The sequence below is a fragment of the Artibeus jamaicensis genome, unplaced genomic scaffold, assembly GCF_021234435.1.
Source record: "Artibeus jamaicensis isolate MK-2021 breed Jamaican fruit bat unplaced genomic scaffold, CSHL_Jam_final contig_391, whole genome shotgun sequence".
NCBI classification, from domain to species: domain Eukaryota; kingdom Metazoa; phylum Chordata; class Mammalia; order Chiroptera; family Phyllostomidae; genus Artibeus; species Artibeus jamaicensis.
Window position 1 is genome coordinate 17,511,136 of NW_026521814.1, and position 15,801 is coordinate 17,526,936.

A 15,801-nucleotide genomic window follows, 5' to 3' on the forward strand; every position below is an offset into this window, starting at 1 on the left:
AGATCTGGGTAAAGTTATATGGAAGTTCTTTGTTGTGATTTTTCTCTAAGTTTTAAATATTTCCAGATAAGTTTATATACATGCATGCTCTCGTTATAGCTCGTTTCTTACTGTTCTAGGTTGCTAATTTAACTTTAGTATTTAATTGGTTTAAGATGTTAAAATTCATTGCTTACAGATATACACATTGATGTTTAATTTCTCTTAAATAGTGCTGGGCCTAAAGGAGATAACATTTATGAATGGAGATCAACTATACTTGGTCCACCAGGTTCTGTATATGAAGGTGGTGTGTTTTTTCTGGATATCACATTTTCATCAGATTATCCATTTAAGCCACCAAAGGTAAGAATTTTAGAAGTACATTTTTTAATATCTATCCTTCTCCTCTAAAATCAGTTTATTCTAGCATTTAAGTATATATTGATGTAATAATTTTAATTTCATTGTTTTTGATGGATTGATACGGAAATTCTCATGCACCAAGAAGTTTAAAACTATGAAAGTAATTGATTTCTACCTTTTACAAATAACTCTAATCAGAAAAAGAGGGTTTGTTGATTGCAAATAAAAATACTAAGAGGACCCCCAAAAAACCCTGGAATTTAAAAAAAGTATGTATTTATTCTTACATTTTAAACTTCAGTCACCTTCAAGTTACTCTTCATTTGATGGAATACACCAGTTGAGACATTTTTCCATTGCTCAAAACAGTTTTTGAACTTGTTGGTTTTGATGCTTTTTAGTGCTTCCGATGTTCTTTTGTTTCATCTGTTCCACATTGTCAAAATTTTTCCTTTTGAGGACTTTTTTTTTTATCTGAGGAAGCAAAAGAAAATCACTCAGTGTGAGATCGGATGCATAGGGAGGGTGAGGCATGGGGGCATGCCATCTTTGCTTAAAAATTGCTGAACACACAGTGTGGTGTGGGCAGGTGCACTCATGAACCACCCGTCATGAAATGGGTGAACACGTTGAAAGAACCTTCAAAAACAACTCACTGAAGCTAAACACAGCCTGTCACAACAACGCCAGCTGGCACACCGATGCAGATGGGTTCCTAGAACACTCACCTAGTGGGGGAAGCCTGTGCTACAAAGGGCCTGCCCTCCAGAATATAATTCTGGATTTTTTAGCACCACCCCCCCTTGTATACCACTCTGCACATCATTAAAGCAGATGAATTTTTGGTTTTAGATATGAGGAAAAATATCCTATGAACCTTCCTTAGAAACATAAAAAGTAAACCTGTGTGACAGCTTCTAGAAATAAGGGTCAGATAACTTCAGTTTTGTGCTAAGTATCTTACCTTATCTTTAGAGATTAGGAAAATGTAGAAAAACATGGCAAAGAGAGAGACTAATACTATTTAACAAATTTATTTTGTCCTCTCTGTAGGTAGAATATAGTAATGGGAGTCAGGATTGCTAAGTGACTTAATGCCTCCTTGTTGTGTCTGAATATGAATTAGATGATAACAGAGTTGAGTTGTGCTTTGTAATGAATGGCAATTCTTTTTAAGTCTTAAAACGTAGGTTATTTAAATAGTCCTCCTCTTGACTTCTCATTATAAAATAGTCAGGCTAGCTGGTAAAAACCACAGATACTAAGCCTGAGCATAATTATTCTTCAATTGATCTTAACCAAAAGGCCTAGAGACGAGAAACATAATTATTCTTTAGTTACAAAGATTTATGACATGTAAGGGAAAAGTTGGTTACCAAGCCATTAACTATGATGAAGTGTTTTGTTTTTCAGTGTAGTTCCTTCTGTTCTCAATACTATGTAAAAATATATGCAACAATTTAATTCCTGCAAAAAAAGAAAAAAACCAGACAGTATATTTATTATCTAAAAAGGTAACAACATTTCCACCTAGTGGAATTTACCTCATATTGCACCTACCAAGGCTCCCTAGCACCTCTCAAATATAGCTATTAGTTTTTAGAGTACTTTACTTTGGTCCCATCAGAATTTAAGATCTTTACCAAGCCCTTATTATATGAAATGTTAAAGGGACTTACCTAAGAAAAAGAAGATAAAAAAGATGAACAGTGAAAGGACAGCAAACTCACAGTTATTAACAACCACACCTAAAACAAAAGCAGACTAAGAGGACAGCTAGATCAGGAGTGAAACATAGAAATGAAGATCAGATGGAGGGTTAGCAACAGGGGAGTGGGAGAAGGAGAAGGGGGGAGAAGGTACAGAGAATAAGTAGCATAAATAGTAGGTAGAAAATAGATAGGGGGGAGGGCAAGAATAGTATGGGAAATATAGAATATAAAGAACTTGAGACACATGGCCATAAACTAAAGGGGGGATGGTGGGGGAAGGGTGTGCAGGGTGGAGGGAAATGAAGGGAGGAAATAGAACAACTGTGATGGCATAATTAATAAAATATATTTTAGAAAAATTTAAAAAATTCTTAAGTAATGCATATTCCAAAAAAACATTTAAGATCTTTAAATGATTGTCTTAGTGCTCCCAGGTATAGATTATGTCTTGCTCAAATGAAAGGATAAAACTCTCATGTTAATAATAACACAAATAGTATTCACATTCAAATGACATGTTAAATGGCAGTATATCACTGACCAATTTGCAATCAGTGGTTTTCTGTATAAAGCATAAGCAAAATAGCTCATCACTATATAACTAGTGATACTTTTACATGCCTTGTTTTTCATGTTGGAAAGGTGGTTTTAACATGGTAGCAAAATTAGCAGAAAAAATTTACAAGATTTACTTTTTACCAAATTATATTTGTACATGAGGGAAAATCTGTTATAGAAAAGACTTCTTAGGATCTTTTAATGGAAACAAATTGACGAACATAGGGTTTCAAATTATAGTTCTGTATATGATTTATCATAATTGTTTTGGTTAATGTAATGACTTTTAAAATTAATTTAGCATGTTAATTTTTTTGCCGGTCTCGGTATTTTAGTTTTTTAACCCTGTAATGTTAATTGCTCTTGTCTAAGGTTATCTTACACAGTATTGTGAAGCATTATTTAGATCTACAGTGGGTCAAATGAAAAAGAAATAAGACTTCTGCTTTTATCTTAGTTTAGGTACAATTATTTCTCTACAGTGCTGCTTATTTTTGAAGTTCAGATGAAGTGGCTGAACTTCAAAGTATTAATTATATTGTGTTTGTAAACCATGCATATAGTCAGCTGCCAAAACCTTAGAATGTACTATTCCTATATTCTATAGTAGAATTATCTAGTAGAAATATAATGCAAGCTACACATATGAGTTTAAATTTTTTAGTAGCTACGTTAAAGGAGTAGAAACAATTTATTAATTTTAATAATTTATTAACCCAGTATATTGAAAATATTGTCATTTCAGTCACCACTATAAGAGTAGTATTTTTTTCTTTTGATAATTATTTTCATTTATTTATCTTTAGAAGGGAAGAGAAGGCGAGAGGGGGAGAAATATCAATGTATGGTTGCCTCTCATGTGTCCCCTGCTTGGGAACTAGCCTGCAACCCAGGCATGTGCCCTGACTGGGAATGGAACCATGATCCTCTGGTTCTCAGGCCTGCACTCAATCCACTGAGCTACACCAGCCAGGGCTATAAGAGTAGTATTAATGCTATATTTTACATTCCCTTTTTGGTATTAAGGCTTTGAAATCTGATGTGTATTTTACACTTTTAGCCCTTTAGCCATAGTTTAAGAGCTCTGTGTAACTATGTAGTATGTGTGGTATTTAGACCAGTTCTAGATGTGCAGGGTCGGCTGTCCCCTCACTCCTGCAAGACCAGTGGTTTCTTTCCTATTACACTAGTGGCTCCTTTTTTGTTTTGGGTTTTGCATTCTTACCAGAAAAATACTTTTGAGGGCTTTTAATATTTTCTTCCTGCACTGCACTTGGGAGATCACAGTACGCTGCTATTTCCAAGAGCTCAGAAACTGTCTTTTTTTTCCCCCTGCAACTCCAAATTAAAAACTAACCACTCAATATTTGTGATTGTTTTGAACTTAACAGTATTTGTTCCTATGATTTATCATCTTTTTTCTCACATCTCGGACATACTAGATTTCTTTTCCTTTATTCATTCAGTAGCTTAAAACCTTGTTTTTTTTTTTTTTATTTTCTTGTTTAACAAGACAGTGAGGCAGTTGTAGAAATAAAAGACTAGGAAATAGGCTGGTGATTTTACCAACCTTCCTCTAAATTGTTCTTCAGTATCTTCTGACATGTGGCCAGAAATTAGCTGAGTTGACACTGACCTTTTCTCCAACAAACTGTTGTAACTTTTATTTTATCTTTAAAAAATTCTTTACCAAGTCTTACCTTTGACATCAAAACATTTTTGTTCTTCCTCACTTTCCATCTTTAGAATGGGTGTTGTGTGCCCAACATGCATGCATATATGGTGTGTACATAACATAGAATGACTGTATCGTTCATTTTGATTAAGCTAATTAAATCAGCTACTCACTTTGATTTAAAATCATTGCAGTTCTTGCTGTACTGGTAAAAACCAGAAAATTCTTTTAACCAAATTAAATAAAGCCATTTGATTTTGTTATTACTTAAACCTAGTATTTGATTAGCTCTTTAGTTAAATTATTTGCTATTTAGTGTCATCTGTGATGTTTTACCCTTCATTTTTGCTGGTGAGGTTTTAGTTGCCAAGAAAGCATTTCATTTTCTTCCTGTGTTTAATGTGACTGCCCATAGGTTACTTTCCGCACCAGAATCTATCACTGCAACATCAACAGTCAGGGAGTCATCTGTCTGGACATCCTAAAAGACAACTGGAGTCCTGCTTTGACTATTTCAAAGGTTTTGCTGTCAATTTGTTCTCTTTTGACAGACTGCAACCCTGGTAAGAAAATATTTATTAACCTAAGTGAAGCTGTAGAAACCAGTGGATTTTCTTGGTTAGCTGAAATGTGCTTTTGAGAAGTGCTGTTGATGGAAAGATTGGGTGAAATATTTTGCGAGGAAATTATCAATGCCATTTCAATTAGAATAGATCAAAAGTTTCACAGTGAGTTTCTCTTTAGTTTGTTGATGGAATGCTACGCTATACTTATTTTCTCCCTATCATTGACAGGCTGTTTTCTGAATTCTGTATTGTACAAACCACTTTGACAGTAGTAAAGCAGTGTCTTTGACACAGTGCCTCCATTTTTTCTTTTATGCTGCCTTGTGCTTTAACTTAGTGATGAAGAACTTGTTCTCTCTTCCTCTTTTGGATTATAGTTAGTTGTATTGGTTGTAGTTAATAGTGGAGGATACTAAAAGTTGCAGCTGATGAGATAGTTGGACAAGGTTATGATTATATATACCTAGAGGTAGAGTCATTAGTGCAGAATTTATAGCAATTTAAAGAAATGCATAACTTCACACATTATCTTTAACATGGGTAGCTGAGTTGAAAAAGTGATGTTTAAGACAGCATTTTACATACGTTACCTTACTAGGAGGTCACTTTTTAAAAGAAGTTGACTTATTTTTTCTAAAGCTTTGATTAATCACCAGAGGCTATTACTGTTATTTTCAACCCAGCAGTTGTACATATACCAAAGATGGATGTAGGGATGGTTGGATGGATAGATATTGTAACATCACTTATTAGGTTGGCCCAAAAAGTTCATACACCCCACCCCAGTAAGATGGCTCTAGTAGTGCTTAGTTGTATTTAAATTCATTTGAAACAGTTTTGTTAGATTGTATTGTGACAGCTGTCATATCAGTGCACATTTTTTAAAAAAATTGGTGAATTTGTGTGTAGCCATTTTAATATTGAAGTTGGAAGAAAATATGCAACTTTTTTTGGCATATTATGCTTTATTATTTCAAGAAATGTAAAAATGCAGCTAAAACACAAAAGATTTGTGCAGTGTATTGAGAAGGTGCCGTGACTGATCAGACATGTTAAAGGGGTTTGCAGAGTTTCATGCTGGAGATTTCTTGCTGGATGATGCTCCACTGTCGGGTATAGCCCAGTTGAAGTTGATAGTGATCGAACTGAGACATTAATTAAGAATGATCAGCATTATACCATGTGGGAGATAGCCTGTATACTCAAAATATCGATGAAGGTATTGATGGAAATGAAAAGTTTGTCTTTTATTTTAGGAAAAAACTAAACATACTTTTTTAAATAAAAAAAGCAAGGCACTGAAAAAAATACGTATGTGTAACAATATATTCTAAATGCATGTACATGTGTGTATCTCTGGATAGAAATGCGGCAAATAGCTGATAATCTTTTGCTAGAAGAAAAAACTCCTGAGTAATAGAAATATATATCCCAGATTGAATTTCCAGTTCAGAATTCTATTTTTAAAAAACGCCAAGTTTTCAAATGGAGATAAAGATAGTTATTTCAGTCATTTTTCCATAGAATGAAGGAAACATTTTATTTTGAACATCATTGTATTGTTAGATCTGAGTTTTTATTTTAAAATTGCATTTTAATGTTTTTTCATAAGAAGGCAGAAATACCATCTAGTACACTTCCATTATTGAATAAAATGCCACGAGTAAAAAAAAAAATTTTGTATATTAAAGGCAGGTATCTTTTACAAAAATCATTTAGTAACTCTACCTTCACGTCTTAGTTCAAAAAGCCTTTAACAAAATTGAATATTAATATTAAGATGCTGCTAAAAATTCATGTTTCACTTGAATAAACTGTTAAAACTGTACCTTTAAGACATATAATATCTTTTATCATTCCTTCACTTTTCCAGCGGATCCTCTGGTTGGAAGCATAGCCACTCAGTATTTGACCAACAGAGCAGAACATGACAGGATAGCCAGACAGTGGACCAAGAGATACGCGACATAATTCACGTAATTTGTATGCAGTGGGAAGGAGCAGAGGCATCTTCTCACTGTGCTGCAAATCTTTATAGCCTTTACAATACGGACTTCTGTGTATATGTTATACTGATTCTACTCTCTGCTTTTATCCTTTGGAGCCTGGGAGACTCCCCAAAAAGGTAAATGCTATCAAGAGTAGAACTTTGTAGCTGTAGATTAGTTATGTTTAAAATGCCTACTTGCAAGTCTTGCTTCTTTGGGATATCAAAATGTATTTTGTGATGTACTAAGGATACTGGTCCTGAAGTCTACCAAATATTATAGTGCATTTTAGCCTAATTCATTATCTGTATGAAGTTATAAAAGTAGCCGTAGATGACTAGGAATTATGTCATTTGTATTAAACCCAGATCTATTTCTGAGTATGTGGTTAATGCTGTTGTGAAAAATGTTTTACCTTTTACCTTTGTCAGTTTGTAATGAGAGGATTTCCTTTTACCCTTTGTAGCTCAGAGAGCACCTGATGTATCATCTCAAACACAATAAACATGCTCCTGAAGGCATAGTTTCCTGTCGTAATATTTTAAGTCTATCTTGTAAGAAGGTGTGTCTGAGATGACTGTTGATGAAATAAAAATGCAGATACAAAGATACTACTAAAGACTAGTACAGATAAGTGAATTATTAAACAAAACATTTGAAATGTTATTAAATGTGTAGAGCTTTTTCTTTTAAGTTTAAATGAGAGAACATAATGAGGTTAAAAATACAAAACTGGATTTTAAACCATTGGGCTCAAAAACATATATATAAAGCTCTACTTTGATAATATGATACATGAGGTAAAAATCATATGAAATCCTGGTTCACTCAGGAGTCTTATACTGTATTGTCTTATGGAACATTTTGTTTCCCAATTTCTGTCCACCACTGGGCGTTATTGTCAAAAACACTAATCTGGTAGCTTTTCTGTGTGTTGGTGCATTTTTTTAGTTTACTTCTAATGTTGGTCTTGAATTTCTGTGTCGTGTGGTGCATTACCATTCCCGTTGTGTCACTGGTCCAGTAGCCAGAGAGAGTTGAATGCAGAAACCCCTTTCTGCCCTGACGGTGGCATAGAACTCTGAATTAGTGTGTAGATGTGGCGTTATTTCTCAGTTGAAAAACTACCACATTTTAAGAGTTCCACAGGTTTTATAAATTCTTTCTAGTTATAATTATTAAATATTGGATTTCTTAAAGGAGTTAGAATTACTTTGCATTATTCAGGTATGGTAAACAATATAAATGCTCTTTTTTTCTCCTGTGACTGTGGTAATTATAAGGGTTATTCTTTGGTCATGTAACCAAGATTGTGAAATATGAGGCACATGTTTTCTCTAGTCCTAAATATGGACATAGAATGCCATCTTACAATTTGTAGAGTGCAATTATTAGTATAAAAATACACTGCTTCAAAAGTAAAGTAAAACCTTTATGGTTGCATATATCCTTGCTAAGAATATTGGTCTTCTTTTGACTTGAGTGTCAATAGAAGTCTTAAATCAGAGTAAAAAGTACTTATATATCTACTTTTTATTTAAACTCTCCCCTTAAGATATCTTCCCATATTACATAGGAGCAGCAAACAAAAGGTAGCATTTTGAAAATTTAGGCTTAGGCCCATGAAAACCTCTAAGCTTTAACTGTTTTAAGTGGTGCCTAATAATCTGATGGAGTTCAAGTCAGTGTGTTGAGAGTGCGGACCTTCTGTGCAAGCCACAAGGCTTTCTGTGTAGGTAGCTGCAGGAAGTCCTTTTTCCCCACTCCCAGTATTGATTGTACTGGAATTCCAGCTCCATATCCTAGAGCTGCGGTTTTCAACAGGTGTGCCACAAGAAGTTTTAAAACATGCCATACTTGACTCAGTAGGGGTACTGACCTCTTTTCTCTTAGATTGTTGAATAAAAATTGACAACAAGCCAACACAACAATAACCATCTAGTGTGAATGAATGAAAATTAAACCTATTTTTTTGTCAGAGTGGCAAAAATATATATTTTGGGGTGTACCACAGGATTTTAGTAGTTTATGTGTGCCATCATGTGAAAACAGTGGAAAATCACTGCCCTGGAGCAGGAAATTTCTCCCTTTGTGCTGGAAACTTGCGTCCTACTGAACGTTAGGATGTTTGGGGTGCTGTCATTGTTCTTCCTTCATTTGCTATCAGCCCGATTCCTACCACCAGACTGCTCTGTGTACTTGTGGGGGCTGTGTCCTCTCCTTACCTGGGACAGAATGGAGGGAATTGGTTACTTGAAAGTATTTGTGATCCTTGTACAAACTACCTTTGTAGCCTTGAGTAAACACTTTTTTTTAGTTTCAGTTTATTCATCTATGAAACAAAAGAGTTGAATTTGATTCTTTCCATATTCTCTGTTAGCCCTCAAACAGGTGATTCTAACCTTATAAATTTGTTATGCTTGTCTGCTTTCACGTTCAGGCAACAGGCTACAATTTCAAATGAACTGAAGTAAAAACCAGTCATCATACGGTTTTTTTAATGACTAGATTCCCTTAAAAATCTTCTCTACTGAAAAAATGTAGATCTGCTTCCTGGTTACATAGGTGTTCCTCCATACTGTATTATACTATACTTTACTAAAATAAGGTATATTATAAACCAGGGCCTTTTTTCTTCTTGCAACTTTGCCGTAGATATAAGTTGTAATATTTCAAAACCCAGACTTTTTCTCATCTATTAAGAGCAAATTTTACAAATTAGAGTCCAAATACAACTTTGTAAGTATTCAGGAGTGGTCGTGGCACCAAGCATCCCATTGCGCCGGAGCGTTCTGACTATGATCATGTGCCCTGGGAGGAGTCGTGCGGGCACCACTGCACACCAGGTGCGTGACTCACCGTCGCCGGCACGCGCTTCAGCATTTTATTATGTTCAGTTTAACACCTTACGCGTATTTCTAGACAGTGAGCTCCTGGAAGATAATCTCTATACTCCTCATGTCTATCTCAGCCCAGTATCTAAGATGATGTATGTTTGCTGAATGAATGAATGAAATAACTTAGGGATGTCTTCTGCAAAAGGTTATTCAGGAGCCATGTGAAGCATATCAGTCGTGCCTGCTCTAATTTCCCATCATACTGATTCAGTGCTTTATACGTGGTAGGTGCTGGATATATTCCTGTTAACTAAATATATGAGAAATAACAGTGGGTTATTTCCATCTTTAATGTCTACATGTTTAAAATGGAGAATGATTTAATTTAGTGACTCTAAAAAGTCCTTAAATATACCAAAACGCTTTTTGTCCTACAAAATTTACATAATTTCCGTTACTGTCTTCCTAATTGATCTATTTTTCCTCTTTCCTTTTCTATTAAAAAGAGAAAAGGACACAAAGGAATACATGTGTCTGTTTACCATATTCTTTTAGGGGAGTCTAATAGGAACATGTGAAAAGTGATGGCCCATGAAAAAATTTAAGAGAAGTGTCTTAGGGAAGGGGAACTAGAGGAACTAGTGTACTATGTATACAGTAATACAGAACGGGCCGTCCTTGAGTGTTGAAGGTTGGTTATTGAGATAGTATCTGAGTCTCTTTATTGTCCCATGTTTTCCTGCATCAGTAGATAAAACTGAAAGATTACTGGGTCAAGGCTTCCTCATTTTAGGAATGCAGTTCCAGCAACTACTCACTCATTGTAACCTGCGTATTTCATAAGTCAGCAGGTATGCTGGCTGCTTATTGCTCCAGCCCCCTGTCAGACCAAGAGGGGAAAAAAGTTAAACTTGTGGAGAAAAACTAAGAGGCATTGAACATCTGGAGAAGTACTAACAGTTGTGGGGCCAAGTATGTAAGGGGTGATGATGACGGTCGTTGTGTGAGCATTTCACAATTTTATCTCCAGAGTGATGAAAAAAGGAATTGCAAGGAACACATGGGAGTGGGGGAATTTATTTTCAGGGTCTGGCACAAATAACACCCTTTTTGAAAAATTAGAAAATCTTCTATGACAAAACATAAGCATGTAATTCTGTAACAACAGTATCATACTCAAGCACATCATATGACATTTTAGGTGAAATGTTCAAATTACAACTAAATTATTACACCCATATTATTATCCTACCAACCACACTCAAGCAGGCGTTACTCCTGCTGGACCCCGTATATACGTAAGAGTGTCACTGGCACCCTTTATCTGATTCTTTTAGGAGCACTTTAGCCGTTTGCTAAACGTCTTTCCCTGGCCTCACAATTCCTAGTAGTAAAAAGTCATTTCAAATATACATATGAGACAGTGCTTTTTCTTCTATAGTTTTTTTTTAATGGCACCTAATTATATTTGTGCTCTGTTATCTCCCTCAACTTGATCACCATCCCTTAGAAACCAGGGATTTAATCCACTCAGTCAAGCTATTAGTTGTATACTCTGGCAAATATTGTTTTAGCTGTTGAGGATTAACAGTGAACAAAGGACACAAAAACCCCTGCCTTTATGGCATTTACTTTTCAGTTCAAGGAGATAAAGTTGAAAAAAGGAAAAAATGGTAAATACATATACAATGGTAAGTGCTATAGAGAAATCTAAAGCAGCAAAGGGAAATAGAAGTGTGTGCTGAGAGGGAGCAGGGGAGGTAGTGGTGGAAGACCGCGCCAAAAAGATGAGTCAGGTGCTGAAGATGGTGAGGGATTAGCCACATGGGGAAAGGGTTTTCCAGGCAGAGGGAATAGCATATGGAAAGGCCATACTGCAAGAGCACTCCTGACACACATCAAAAACAGGAAATGCCCCAGGAAAGGTGGAACAGAGTAGGAGGGGAGGAGGACTCATGATCAGGAAGATGATAGGAGGCCAGATGACATAGTGTCCTTTAGAGTCTCTGATGACTCTCAGGGAGAAGACTTGGCGGGGCATGCTGATGACTTCAAGCTTGATGGCATTAGTGTAGGTCATAAAAACTGATTCAAGAAAGGAACCCAGGGAGGAGCAGAGGAGTAAAAGGAAAGCCCCAGGGGAGTGTGGGGACTGGGAAGGGAAGAGATGTTTCAAGGAGTCAGGAATGATCTGCACTGTGTGCTATTGATAAGAAGAGGACTGAAGTGTTCATCTTATGTAGCAGCTTGGGGTGGGGGTCACTGGCAAATTTTACAACCAGTTGTTTTGGAGCAGTGACGTCAAAATCTTGAGTGGAGTAAATGCCAGCGAAAAAGGAAAGAGACTGGAGACTCCTGACAACTTTGAAGTAAAGTAGAAAATGAGGAGTAACTGGAGTTTTGTTTCTTTTTTAAGATGGAAACTTTTCAGTGTATTTATACATTGATGTGAAAAAGGGCAATGAATGATGTAGGGCAGACAGAAAATGCGCTGGAGAAAGTCATCCGCTACACCATTTTTGCTCGGGATATTTCCAGAGTTCTGTGCACTTGCTTTGGACATTTGTCTCTCTTCCCGACTAGACTAGGAACTCTGGGGGGCATAGTGCCCACAGCAGGGTTGGCCTTCACCAGATCCTTGAATTCTGCTAGGTAGGAGGGAGGGGTAGGCTCTAACACACACAACGGTTGGCCTTCGTTAGGCATCCATAGGTAACAGAACAGGCAGAGGACGAGGAGCTAGGTCCAGGCTGGAGGGTAGATGTCGCTTCAGGAAGCTGTCTTGTTGCTTCTTCTCTTTTCCATGAAAAGAAAGTGGTTGTTGCCTGAAAGTGAGAATGAGGCACCAGAGCTCATGTGTCTGATTCCTCTATGCCCAGTAAAGTAGTCATTTATTGTTGAGGGAATAAATGAATCTGTGAATTGTCCGTCTAGATGGGCCTTCAGTTTCATAGTTACATGTTAATAGGGAACAAGCAGTTAAAACTCCCATAGCATCTGGAATGTCTCTTTTTCATCAAGTATGATTAGCAAGTGTGAGTGGGTTTGAATCTTAAGCACCTTAATATTTTCCTTCCTTCAAGTGGGTGATTTTCCTTTTGTCACTGAAGAATCTACCTTGAGACCAAATTTAACTAGAGAAATTGAAGTATTTATTGAAAGCTATTTCTTCTTTAAATGCTGGAAATGGAGGAAACTGATGTTTCCCAAAGAGCACATCGTAGTTTAGTCAGGAGAGAGACGTGTCAGGTAAACAGGGCGCTTTGGAAACACCACAGTAGATGATGTGGCAGATGACTTCTCTCGGATGAGTAGAGGAAAACTGTTTCTTGTCTATTCAGATGATTCTAGAAAACTGAGCGTTCTGTTCCCCAGGCCTCTCTGGGTATAGTGGTCAGAGGACAGTGACACCAGCTTCTATTACCTGCTGACTCCCCCCACCAGTCGCTTGGTAAGACCCTCCCAGTTCAGGCCTTCTGTTCCTCGGGACTGCACCTTTCTCAGGAAGTAGGGAATTTTAGAGTGGGTTTTATTTCCTGAGACCCCTTGAGGCGTTGAGCTCATGACCAGGGTTCATGCCCTCCGTTGTGCTTCCATTTCCCTGCTAATGTCTTGACTTCCTGCTTCCCAAGGTTCATACATAAGAAATGGGGTGTATCTTGGCTCAGTTTCTCTGAAAATCAAGTCAAGGGCTGATACAGAATTATAATTGGCTCAGCCACTTCATTTTGCTTAGAGAGTCGAGAATGAACAATTTCTTAGAAATTAACTTTTTCCCCCCAATTGAGTCTTGCTGAACAGTATCTTTGCTGTGATTATTATACATTTAAACTCAACTAAATATATTTATTATCTGAACATAAAGAAACAGGGTATGGCTCTTTCCTATGTTAATCATAACAGTATTAGAACATTTCACATATACAGAGGCTGATAGTTGCTAACTTCTTTCCTCCTTTTGGAAGCACATCATGTTTGGATTTTGTTCCCTCCTTTCCGGTCCTAGTCTTATTCAGCCCCTGGGTTGGTTACCCCTCGTCTCCTACAGAGGCCCTCTCAGTTAACAGAGGGCAGCCTTCTGTTCCTCGCATTGCTATCCCATCAACTCCTGGGGTAAGCTTCTTATGAGGACAGTCCTTGCTTACAAGACTGCGTGGTTGCCCCTTGTTTGCAGAATGAAGTCCAGACCCCCCAGAAACCCAGCTTTCTGTCGTGACAGGTGTTCCCGCGATGACTCAGCTGTTCCAGGAGCAGCGTCAGATGCACTCGTTTTGTAGTGAAATTCCAGTGTCATTCCCGCCAGTGGCCACATTTCCATCTTTCACTCAAAAAATGTTTTCTCGGAGAAACCACAATAGTGACTTACTGAGAACACTTCCTTAATCCTCTGGCTCTTCTTCAAGGCTTTCTGCTCATAGGACTACAAGTCTTTGATGGTCTGACATTTTTATAAGTTTTTGTTACTACTAGCAGTTCAAAGTACTGATGCATGTAACCTTGTGTCTGGCCCTGTTAAGAGTCAAGCATCAGAAAATGGATTCCTTAAGATACTTTGCTGGGCACACCAGTATTTTACATCTGAATTGATACTGGTGCTACAAGACAGATGGTATATTGCTTCTGTGCCTAAGAGCATTTGGCAGTGTTGAAATCAGGCCTTCTGTTCAATCCAGAATAATTCAGTGATGAGTGGGCAACTTTGTATGTTTTGCAAGGTGGTGGGGGGTGGATTGCTGGATTTGAATATTTGGAAGTGTTTTAGCTCACATATTTTATATATATACACACACACACATCTCTTCATAAAATGACATTGCAGGCAAGTATATAATCAGCGGGTAAGCACTGTGTATCAGTTTGGCATATGGTACCACTTGTTTTTATTTTCATTATAGTGATATATTTCTGGTAAGATTAACAAATATTTGGCCCTATTTAAACATGAGCACAAAACTTTCCAGTTACCTGTTAGCTGGGCAAATGCAAGTTAAGATCAAAAGGAAGGCTTTTCAAATGTTACTGAAATGACTTTAAAGGGGCAGACATTTTTAAGTCTAATGTCGGGTCGTCTCTCCTCAATTTCATTTTATTTCCCTGGTTAACACCCCAGGCACCTTCCTAGGACAGCATTTCTTTATTTAAGGCTTGGCTGGAAGATTGCAATGAAGAATATCTCTAACGCCCTATGTTTTGTTACATAAATTTAGAAATTGTTTTGTATTCTTTTTTGACTTGCAGCTTTTAAGAGCCTTCTTAGTGATGAGCTAGAAATGCATATTTTTCTTAACACGTATTTTCAAAGTAGGATTAATGTAACTCTGTGATCATCATTTGGGGAACACTGGATGCTGAATAGCGTAGGATGCCCAATCCCACAAGATGAGAACACTCCAGGGGGCGTCTGAAGGAAAACAGCAAAAGCACCCCATTCTGTACTGGGTTGTGGATTATTGTGTTGGCAGTGATTATTGATTCCAGAGAGTGTACTCTGATGTACAGAAAATACCTAGCCCATTTAGCCTTTGGGGAAAGGTTTACACCTTTGAGCTTGGGTTTAAAATGTTGTATTGCCTGTTCTTATAATACTGGATGGATAAAGAGATTAATAAAACGTTTCCTCAGATTCTGTAAGTCAGACTTGCCTCTCTTTTCTCTAAATTTCCTGGGAAGTCAAGATTCCCAAGGCTGGTGGCTTATGGTGCTGGTACTAGCTTTGATTGCACAACCCGACTGTAAAGTCTTTCTCTGATACAGGTGTTGTGCACAGGCACCCTGACCACACCCCTGGATTTAATTGTGATAACAGACCCATGGGCTCATCTCTTAATAGTTGCCGCCTCTTTAGCAGGTACATCGCGGAGCATGTCTGGAGAACTGTTCATGGCGGCTACTTAGTGCCATTCCCTGGAATGGCCTTAGAGGAGTGATTTAGGAGGACACACACAAACACCAAAATGAAGGCTTTTCTGAAAAATCACCGGAGTCTGCCTAAGTTTAGCACCGTAGTCTGGCTTTAGCTCCACAGTTCGAGTCCTGCCTAGGAATCTTTAAAATTACCGTTTCCAAAATAAAACACATCATCAACTAAAGCATACATTACATATATGTGAAAACTGATTA

General features: G+C 37.2%; 1 protein-coding gene across 4 annotated transcripts in view; it reads left to right on the top strand.

The window, feature by feature from the left end:
• Positions 1-7,367, top strand: part of UBE2E3 (ubiquitin conjugating enzyme E2 E3) — an 87,158-nt gene extending 79,791 nt beyond the window's left edge. For all 4 annotated transcript variants that reach the window (XM_037130039.2, XM_037130036.2, XM_037130037.2 and 1 more), the window contains exons 4-6: positions 213-345; positions 4,706-4,853; positions 6,730-7,367. In XM_037130039.2, the coding sequence (XP_036985934.1) occupies positions 213-345; positions 4,706-4,853; positions 6,730-6,827 (379 nt within the window). In that variant the 3' untranslated portion in view covers positions 6,828-7,367. The remainder of the gene's footprint in view (positions 1-212; positions 346-4,705; positions 4,854-6,729) is intronic.
• The last annotated feature ends 8,434 nt before the right edge of the window (positions 7,368-15,801 follow it).